Here is an 11332-nt window from a genome sequence, read left to right on the forward strand (position 1 = left end):
GGTCATCGGTCCCCTAGACTTAGAACTACTTAAACGTAACAAAACTAAGTACATCACACACTTCCACACCCGATGCACCGAGCGAGGTGGCGCAGTGGATAGCGCACTGGACTCGCATTCGTGAGGATGGCGGTTCAATCCCGCGTACGGCCATCCTGATTTAGGTTTTCCGTGATTTCGCTAAATCGCTCCATGCAAATGCTGGAGTGGTTCCTTTGAAACGGCACGGCCGACTTCCTTCCCCGTCGTTCCCTAACCCGACCAGACCGATGACGTCGCTGTCTGGTCTCTTCCCCCAAAACAACCCGTGGCCGAGGCAGGCTAAGAACCTGCGACCGTAGCAGCACCCAGGTTCCTGACTGAAGCGCCTAGAACTGCTCGGCCACAACGGCCGGCACTGTATAAGCCTAGGGACTGATGACCTCAGTAGCTTGGTCCCATAGGAACTTACTACAAATTAAAAAAAAAAAATGTACGAGTACAGGTCGTGGACGCATGGTTGACGACAGGATGAAGTTTGGGTGTGGCTGTGAGTTACCAAACGCTAAGGCGACAGCTGGCGATAAGCGGGAAATCAGGGATCGAGATCTGGTCCGACACAAGTATTTATCGCCGTCATTCCATTCTACAGCTGGTGGTAGTCCTTATTCGCAATTGCGAATTCATTTGATGTAATCCGATGTAATGTGTGGGCGGAAAATAGTTTCGTCTGCCTTCTAGGGACACTTGGTGGCCCAAAGTGCTGTTGTTAGGTACGGATAGATATCCGAGGATCATTGTCCGGCCGCTCAAGCAGTTGTAGTTAGGCATCCTGTTAGGCAGAGATTACTGCCTGTTGCTGTCGCTTGCAACTTTCTGAAAGCCAGTTCATACTTTTCGAAACGTCACATCAAAACATTCCACAATGCATTTCAAATGGCGCCATTCACATAGGCCGTCAACGCACTGCGACGTCACATCAAGAAAGTTTTGACGGTGTGGGCGTTTGTCCTATTTTCGACGATTTAACTCATATTATAGTAGTGGATATTTTGTTTTTCTGTCTTCGTAATCTTAATTTATTATGTACTTCGTTTTCTGTGGATAATTGCAAAATTTTTCATAGCGGCTTCGGTGTTTTACCCATAATGTTCTTCTGTAAGCGAAGTCAGATACCTGAAAGCGAAAAATTATTTAGGTTTTACAATAACAGAACTGGTGTCAACCTACATTGCAATTTTCTTTAGACAACATTTTAAGTGAAAAATTCAGCTGTAGCGAAGGAGAAAATACGATTGTTTCTGACGTTATTGATTGTTTAAGGTGAAAATATACCTGATAAGGTAAACAGGCTCTGTTTATTTCTCTATAAATATTGTTTGATGTGTATGTATGTGTAAATTTTTTTAGCAAATAAATGTCGATATTTTGGAATATTGTTTCATTTCCCAGCACTTCACCGCACGAAGTGTCCGCCCCGATAGCTGAGTGGTCAGCGTGACGGATTGCCGTCCTACGGACCCGGATTCGATTCCCGGCTGCCGCGCGGGATTAGCCGAGCGGGATTAGCCGAGCGGTCTCAGGCGCTACAGTCATGGCCTGTGCGGCTGGTCCCGGCGGAGGTTCGAGTCCTTCCTCGGGCATGGGTGTGTGTATTTGTCCTTAGGATAGTTTAGGTTAAGTAGTGTGTAAGCTTAGGGACTGATGACCTTAGCAGTTAAGTCCCATAAGATTTCACACACATTTGAACATTTTTTATTCTCGGTTGGGTCGGGGATTTTCCCCGCTCAGGGACTGGGTGTTGCGCTGTCTTCATCATCATTTCATCCCCATCCGGCGCGTCGAATGTAATAAGACCAAGGCGGCCAGACCTACCCCGCAAGGAGCCTCCCGGCCAAAGACGCCAAACGCTCTTTTCCATTTCCATCACACGAAATTGATCAAGAACATACGTTATGAAGTTTGTTTTCGGCATTAAGAAACTCTTTCGTTGTTACTTCCTCAATTCCTATACTATAATTATACTTTTTGCACCGCAGATGGTACATCTCTTAACCTCACTTTCACTGTCCGGCATTGGGCTTAAGCGAATTGACATGTCTGGTATGAATACATCCTGGCATAGCCGTTCCGTCATGTCAAGGTCCGTTGACATCTAGTGTAAAGCTTCCCAAACTATTCTTCTGGCAGAACACTTTGAGGATGATAATACTTTATTGGAGCACCTTCTTTATTTTGACAGTTAATAATTTTTTTAAAAAAATGAGATAAATTCGGTCTTTTCAGTGATTACTTGTATTTTAAATCATAACTAATAACCCAGAAATCATAAAATAATTTTTAAAAGTAATTAGTATCGTCAAAATGTAAAAAAAAAACACAATTTTATTAATAGTTTTTCGCAGAGCACTTATTCATTTCTCGCGTATGACCATTGCTTCGCGGAGCGTAATTTTGGAAACGAAGGTCGATTGTGAATCGGCTACGCGACTCACCTGGCGGGAAGTTGTCAGGCCTGGAGAATGCGACGAGCATCATGTAGAGCAGCAGGCCCACGGCCAGGGCTGCCAACAGAACCCCGACGAGAGCCATGGTGAGCTTTCGGTGGCGCAGTGCGGGCGGCTCTGGCTGCCCTCGCCGCGTGCGGAGCTCTTTAGGGGATTCCCCCACCACCACCTCCCGCCCCCACCAGCAACCGGGACAGGGGCTGCGTCCCCTACTCGGCTGTTCTACATAACTGGGACCTGCGCTTCGATAAGCGGCGCCTTCTGTTACGATCGGAAACATCTGAAGCCTCCTTTGCAGCGGAGCATTCGCAGATTTTGCACCAGTGTTCGCTACCATTTGCTTGTACCTATGAACATGCGTTTACACTGGGAGGGAATGCAGACAGAACTTCGATATTCAGAGAGTATTATCTCTATGGTGTGCGTACTGTTTCTGATGACGTAAGCAAAATGGCATAGGAACAGATGTATGTACGTTAAGCAGTGGCGGATATATTTGTGCGGCGCGGGCTCTTTCCTCCCCCCCCCCCCCCCCTCCATTTCTTACGGGGCCGCCCCCATTGACCCCCGCGCCACCCACGCGTCAGCCCGCACGCTATTCGTGCGTTTCTTTCGTCAGTCAACTCGACTGAGTCGAGTACAGTTTGAAAATTTTTAGATGGCAGACCTCTCACTAGTCCCGAATCGGTAGAAGTCGGTAAACGTCGGGAGGCTTCGGTAGGCACGCAATTTCGACTGCTGCCAACATTACGTAGCTGACTGAGTTGTACAAGGTAGGCATTGTTGTCTGCTTAGTTATTGTTTTGCGCTGTACTGTTCTGCTTGTTTTTATTGTGCTAAACATTATCAAAATGAGTGAAGAGGCAGTTGCTGGCCCATCTCTGAAGTCGCCAACAACCCCTACCGATAGGCCTACAGCTAGAAGGAAACCAGTATTACGTAGCGATGCTCGCAAAATTATATTGCGTGTGATTGAAAGGGTAAGGGAGCAGAAAAAAATTGTTTCAACCCGTTTAAAAATCTTCAGTGAGAGCTGCTGCATGTACAGGACAAAGCATGCGTTCCATTCGAAGGTTAAAACAGTTTTCCAAGAATCATCCTGGCGTATCACGACAAACGCCTGGCAAGAAAAGGTGAGTTTCCATTTCAAATATTTTGTTCGCGATCACTTTGAAGGAGCCCCTATTTCGTCCGAATTACCTTATATTTCATTTTTCCTTGCTACCGTATTTGCTTTGTATGGAAACAACACTGGTTACTGTATTATTTCGAAACACATTCATATTACAAATAAAATAAAAATACATGCAGTGCAGAAGGCTTTTTCCTATAAATCTCTCTCTCTCTTTTAGCTTAGGAAAAGAAGTGGAGAAATCGAAGTAATGATTGTTGATTTCAACCAGCGGGTCATTCGCGACACGATAGCGGAATTTTATTCAGCCGGAAGATTGTGCTGAGCCTGCGAACACTGCTTCCAGTTTTGCACGACAAAATAGGCTGGAAGTGGAGTATTGCCTCACTGAGAAAAGTACTTTTGTCTATGGGATTCATACGGCGTAAGGTGGAAAACAAGGGGAATGTGTTGTTAGAACGTCCAGACATTGTGCACTGGCAATCTCGTTTCATGGTTTGTGAGCGCATAGTATATATATATATATATATATGACGATTTCAATTTCGTTTACGAACAACATTTAAAGCGAGTTTTACTTTCAAGCCTTTCGCCTGCTCTCGTGTAAGCATGACGCGCCATTTGTAGTGCCAGCACTGCAACTGGTAGGCATGCCTTGTCCCCCCAACGGCTCCCCTCCACTCCCCTCGCCTGCCAATGCTTGCTTTCTCCTCTCACCGCACCCCCCTCACAACTCTGCCGTCTTACAGTTAACACACTGTAGTTGTACTTTCCTATGTAGCACGCGCGTCCGCGTATTTTATACGTTTCTGTCTGGCACGTAGATCGCTCAGACATACCTACAAGAAAAGTACGGCTCTTCTAGAGCCCTCGATGCGTTATGGCATTTGTTGGAGAGAAGACGCGAATATTCTACTGTTTTCATGTAGAGAGAATCTTCGATACGTAGCATCATCAATACCGACTTTCGCGCAATAGGAAGCTAGTTGACATTCAGAAGCAGAAATATTAAGACTGAAGAATGAATAAGTAAAAAGTCCTAGTTTCAGCAGGATGTCAAGAGTGTGCATGTGTATAATCAGTTGAAATAAAACTTTCTGAAACTTTGCGTGTGACTTGATTCGCTAAGTACAGTGCAGCAACTGGACATGGCATGGACTCAACAAGTCGCTGGAAGTCCCCTGTAGAAATACTGAGCCATGCTGCTTCTATAGCCGTCCATAATTGCAACTGTGTTGACAGTACACGAGCTGACCTCTCGATTACGTCCCATAATTGTTGGATGGCAACCATGCCCGGCGATCTGGGCGGCCAATCATTCGCTCGAATTGTCCAGAATGTTCTTTAAAGCAATCGCCAACAGTAGTGGGCCGGTGACATGGTACATTGTTACCATTAAAATTCCGTTGTTATTTGGGAACATGAAGTCCACGAATGGCTGCAAATGGTCCCTAGGTAGCCGAACATAATCATTTTCAATGATCGGTTGAGTTGGACGAAAGGACCCAGTCCATTCCATGTAAACACAGACAACACCACTATGGAGCCACCATCAGCTTGCACAGTGCCTTGTTGACAACCTCGGTCCATGATTTCGTGAGGTCTGCGCCACACTCGAACTCTAACATAAGCTCTTACTAATTGAAATCGAGACTCATCTGACCGGGCTACGGTTTTCCAACTGTCTCGATCCAAACGCAAGTGAAGGCCATCTGAGGGTGTAGCAAATTAAGAATCTTCAACTACACACGTGACCTCGTCCACAGTACCGTCAAAGACGATAAAAATTTAGACGAGATCACTGAAAAAATCTCACTTCTTAAATTAATCACTTCATATATCTTTCATTCAGTAATCGGTTTTATAAGCAACATAAGGGCGTAGCCATGGATAGCTGTTGGTGCCCTTTATTGCCGATGTTGTTGTTAATCATTTAGATAGGCGTTACGGCGATGATATTTTCATCATCTTTGACGGTACTGTGGACGAAGTCCGGTGTCTAGTTGATGATTTTGACTGGGTACGTCCTCAGATGGCCTTCACTCACGAGATAATGGATGACAACAAGAATCTTAATTACTTAGATCTACAATTACACCTAGAGGAAGGTAGTGTCAAATTTGACATCTTTCGCAAACCAACAACAAGCGATTCCATTATTCGTTCCTTTTCTTTTCATTCATACGGTCAGAAGATGAGTCTCTTCAAACCAGTGATTCAACGCATTGCTCCAAGTCAGTCTTCCATCGAGAAAGAATTAGCTAATCTTAAGCATCTACATTTACGTGATTACTCTGCTATTGACAATGAAGTGCCTGGCAGAGGGTTCAATGAACCACCTTCCAGCTGTCTCTCTACCGTTCCACTCTCGAACGGCACGCGGGAAAGACGAGCACTTAAATTTTTCTGTGCGAACCCTGAATCCAGGGTTTACGGAATAGAGTGCGTCGACTGTGGAGCTTCATATGTGGGCCAGGCTGGTACGAAATTTTGAACCAGATTTAGTGAACATTTGCTTAACGAGTGTGGACGAATTAAACAGAATTCGGCCTTTGCAGAGCATCTAAAATGTAGTGGGCACCGCTCCGCGACATTCAGCAGTTTACATGTACTCCTTACCGCCGGCAACGGGAAAAGGCTAAATTTTTTAGAGGAAATTGAAATTCTGAAGTATTCCGGTACAGGGAAATGTATTTTACTGAACGATCAATTAGTTAGCAGGAACCAGTCTTATTATGATATTATGCTACGCCCTATTCCACCAACCCCCCCTCACCAGTTGCCTTTATTGTGAATGCGACGCTGTCCTTTTTATTCCTAATCTTTTAACGGGTTTATCGCACTGACAAATGTTTTAGCGTCATTTTAAGGGGACCACACCTTGCCTATCTAACCCATGTTAATTTAGGCAAGTATTTGACACATTTCTGAGAAAAGTATTTGGTGTAGGACATTAATATTTTTACTGTATGTTACATGATGCTAATATTCAACTCTAGTAAAATCTGTACATTTTATAGTTTTTAAGAAATACTTTTTAAAGTTTATTAACAAAAAATATTAAGTTTTTTCTGCGGCAAATATTTTTTGTGAACTTCCTGTTGGGGGATGTTAATGAACGTAGTGCCAGGAGTGGCTTTTAATGTTATGCAGAGTCTCTCAAAATTTCATTCATTTATCTATGATAGTTTCTGATATAATGGGGCATATGTACTAAAAATGTTAGTTTGCAGGAAATTGACTTTAAAGAAAAAAAACTTTTGAAATTTGTTACTTACAGTTAATCAAAACTGTCCTGTTGCATATGATGGCCCTTCTTTGGCCTCTAGCGCGTCTTCCAGCTTCTTCTTCACCTTCCTGGGTGTTTGTCTTGCTTTCTTGGCCATATTAGACGCAGACCTGCCTGCATCGGCTATCCTCATTTTATCGCAATGTTGCAGCCCAGTGATCAGATTTTCACCAGGATTAATTCCCAGCTTTTTCAGTACCCAACACTTTCCAATATTACCACAACTGAACGTAATAACAGCATCACGCACTCCTAGTTTCATTGTATGCATGCCTACAAATACAGTTTTAGGAAGGCGGTACGGAATTATGCTGTTGAAACATTCATTCTGTGTCTGCCCATGCAGACATTTCCTTGAGTTCAGGATGAGCCAAATGTCTGAAAATAGGTTTAATTGCCGTAATAACAGCAGCAGGAAGAGGATGCTGGTAAGAATAAGATTCTCCAGTTGCCTGAGCCCTATTGTATTTGGACCACGAATTTTCTCCTGATGGACACAATCCATGACATGGCTTTTGCCTCCAGATTTTCTTTACTTTTCCTAATTGCCTGACCATAGTATACCTGCAAGTTTTCTATTTCACTTTTAGTTAACCGACCCTCTCGGGTCAACAATTTTCCATCTTCTAATTGAAAGCGCGTTGTTTACAAACAGCAGAAACAAAAGAATACCGACCGTTGGATTCCAAGGATAGCTCGGGAGTAAAAGGAATCCCTAACGCACAATGTAGGGGATATAAAGATCTAAAATATATGCAGTAAAGTGGGTGACAGAAAAGTGGGCGTGGCACATAAACACACGTGGTAGGAAAATGCTCTTTAAATGCGCAAAAAAATTTTTTTTAGCAAATTCCTTTTCAGAGTGCTTAAATGAAACTTTAATCTATCGAAATATGATGAAAACTGAGAATCGATTTTTTTCGACCTGAACCACGGTGTGGTCCCCTTAAGTTTTACTGGTTAACAGGTTTAAAAAAAATTCACTTCCCCGTACTCATTTTGTGTTTTTGCACCTATTTTATTCATTTTCTTGCACTAAATTCAATTTTAATAATTCACTGTTTTCACTAATTTGTCTTCCGCATATGTAATTTAGTTATGCAAGTGCTTTTTGTGAGCACTTTGGTTCGCCAACGCCCATCTACCTGTAATGTCTCTACTACGGTCATATTGATTAACTGAGGGGATTATCGGACCTAACGGTGAAGTCATCAATCCGGCGGTCGTATAATCTTGCCTCTACGGCTATGTTTGTGTGGCCAGCTTGGAGGGCTGACGTATCCTGTTCTCGACCGCATTATCTGCTGTTTGTCAGCTGTACGCAACGCTTCATGCTGTGCACGCCGGAGCGAGGTAGGCTCCACATTACGCAACATCTCTTAAATTTTCTTGGTTTTTCACAGTTTTCCTGTCCAGCAGACATTGTAGTTATACTTGACATTGTATTACCGGTGCCAGGTTACGTAATGCCTTTACTCATTCCATGACAATAGGACGACTGTTCCTTATAAAAATTTATCTTAATGCCGTATGTGGGCATTAATGGACGAATGTTGGTTTACCACAATTTTTTTTACGCAAGTTCACTTTATGGGTAATTGTAGAGACGTCTGCGCGGCATGGAATTTTGCCTCATTTGTGTTTCTATATTAACTCCCTATTTTAATCTGCATATGCCTGACTATTGTCATTTGCACCCCTAGGCCAATCTGATGATTCCCCAAAACGGCGAAACGCGTCATTATTTTGCATCCGAGACTTTCTTGTTTTAAGAAATTCATAACCCGTTGCTGATACACGCGCCCAGTATGGAATGGAACCAGAGAATAGAAGCCTATGAAATGTAGTGTTACAAAAGAATGCTGAGCAATAGATGGGTAGATCTCGTAACTAATGAGTAAGTACTGACAAGATTTCGGGAGAAAAGAAACTTATGGCATAACCTAACTACAAGAAGGAAGTTGAGAGGACACATCCTGAGACATCAAGGGATCATCAATTTAGTACTCGAGGGAATTGCACGGGGTGAAAATCGTAGAGGGAGACCAAGAGAGGAACAGTATGTTGACTTATAAGGATATAAGTTGTAGTAGTCATTCGGTGATGGAGATGCTTGCACAGAATAGAGTAGTATGGAGAGCTGCAGCAAAATAGTCTTCGCGCTGAAGACCGCAACAACGGTATGGTTGGTTGGTTGTTTGGGGAAGGAGACCAGACAGCGTGGTCATCGGTCTCATCGGATTAGGGAAGGATGGTGAAAGAAGTCGGCCGTGCCCTTTCAGAGGAACCATCACGGCATTTGCCTGGAATGATTTAGGGAAATCACGGAAAACCTAAATCAGGATGGCCGGACGCGGGATTGAACCGTCGTCCTCCCGAATGCGAGTCCAGTGTCTAACCACTGCGCCACCTCGCTCGGTAACAACGGTATGTATAAGGAAGATAATGTAAATAAAATATGATCAATGAAATGTGAAATATACATACAAACTGTCGCACGGGCGACTTCATAAACTCTGCTATATAGTTTCTTAGAGCGCAGGTATCGCGGTTCTGAGTAACCGATTCTATTTGCCATCAAAAATATCGTACATATCAGTGATAAAATAGCTTTGTAATTACAGCTGCCGTGAACGTAAACAGCGAGAAAGATCAGGTTTTTCCCTACATGCTTAATTTTAATCATCATAGCCGCGCAGACTAGGGTGCCTTGCCACGGTTCAGGCGGATGCCCTCCCCCCCCCCCCCCTCCACCCTTGGCGGAGGTAGGTTACGAGTCCTCCCTCTGGAACGTGTGTGTGTGTTGTCCGTAGCGTAAGTTAGTTTAAGTTAATAACAATTTGTCCATTTTATTTGAAAGTGGCTGGTTGCCGTATTTTTTCAGTGAAATAGTTTAAGTTAGATTAGGTAGTGTGTAAACCTAGAGACCGAAGATTTCTGAAGTTTGGTTGCACAGAAACTTACCATAAATTTCCAGATTTAATGATCATAATAGATTCATCTTCGCACAGGTTCAATTCCAACAAAAATTTGTTGAATTTTTCCTTTTTATAAACGGAAATACAAAGTTTACGCTCTGGTCCCGCGTGATACAAGCTTATTTAAAGAACTTATTGTATTTTCGTGTCCTCAGTTGACGCTGCATTTTCGCAGTGGATGACTTGCATCCGACAAGCTCCTGAGATGTCTATATTGTTATATCACTAACATCACATTATCTTCAGATCATTCTATCGTTTACGCAAGACATGTCAATTAAAAGTACACTACTGGCCATTAAAATTGCTATACCACGAATATGACGTGCTACGGACGCGAAATTTAACCGACAGGAAGAAGATGCTGTGATATGCAAATGATTAGCTTTTCAGAGCATTCACACAAGGTTGGCGCCGGTGGCGACACCTACAACGTGATGATTTCTCATACACAAACAACAGTTGACCGGCACGACCTGGTGAAACGTTGTTGTGATGCCTCGTGCACGGAGGAGAAATGTGTCCCATCACGTTTCCGACTTTGATTGAGGTCGGGTTGTAGCCTATCGCGATTGCGGTTTATAGTATCGCGACATTGCTGCTCGTGTTGGTAGAGATCCAATGACTGTTAGCAGAATATGGTATAGGTGGGTTGCCGGCCGCGGTGGTCTCGCGGTTCTAGGCGCGCAGTCCGGAACCGTGCGACTGCTACGGTCGCAGGTTCGAATCCTGCCTCGGGCATGGATGTGTGTGATGTCCTTAGGTTAGTTAGGTTTAAGTAGTTCTAAGTTCTAGGGGACTGATGACCACAGCAGTTGAGACCCATAGTGCTCAGAGCCATTTGAACCATTTTATCGGTGGGTTCAGGAGGGTAATACGGAACGCCGTGCTGGATCCCAACGGCCTAATATCACTAGCAGTCGAGATTACAGGCATCTTATCCGCTTGGCTGTAACAGATCGTGCAGCCACGTCTCGATCCCTGAGTCAACAGATGAGGATGTTTGCAAGACAACAACAATCTGCACGAACAGTTCGACGACGTTTGCAGCAACATGGACTTTCAGCTCGGGGACTGTGGCTGCGGTTACCCTTGACGCTGCATCACAGACAGGAGCGTCTGCGATGGTGTACTCAACTACGAAACTGGGTGCACGTATGGCAGAACGTCATTTTTTCGGATGAATCCAGGTTCTGTTTACAGCATCACGATGGTCGCATCCGTGTTTGGCGACATCGCGGTGAACGCACATTGGAAGAGTGTATTCGTCATCGCCGTACTGGCGTATCACCATGCGTGATTGTATGGGGTGCCATTGCTCACACGTCTCGGTCACCTCATGGTCGCATTGACGGCCCTTTGAACAGTGGACGTTACATTTCAGATGTGTTATGACGCGTGGCTATACCCTTCATCCAATCCCTGCGAAACCCTACATTTCAGCAGG

The 11332-nt window shown here is 44.1% G+C and overlaps 1 protein-coding gene across 1 annotated transcript in view; it reads right to left on the reverse strand.

Moving 5' to 3' along the window:
• The window catches only part of LOC126293176 (probable cytochrome P450 304a1), a 97554-nt gene extending 94951 nt beyond the window's left edge, over nt 1-2603 (reverse strand). Inside the window, exon 1 of the mRNA XM_049986274.1 lies at nt 2475-2603. Within this exon, the coding sequence (XP_049842231.1) occupies nt 2475-2571 (97 nt within the window). The 5' untranslated portion in view covers nt 2572-2603. The remainder of the gene's footprint in view (nt 1-2474) is intronic.
• Nucleotides 2604-11332: the final 8729 nt, after the last annotated feature.

The sequence above is a fragment of the Schistocerca gregaria genome, chromosome 10 (genome assembly GCF_023897955.1).
Source record: "Schistocerca gregaria isolate iqSchGreg1 chromosome 10, iqSchGreg1.2, whole genome shotgun sequence".
NCBI lineage: Eukaryota > Metazoa > Arthropoda > Insecta > Orthoptera > Acrididae > Schistocerca > Schistocerca gregaria.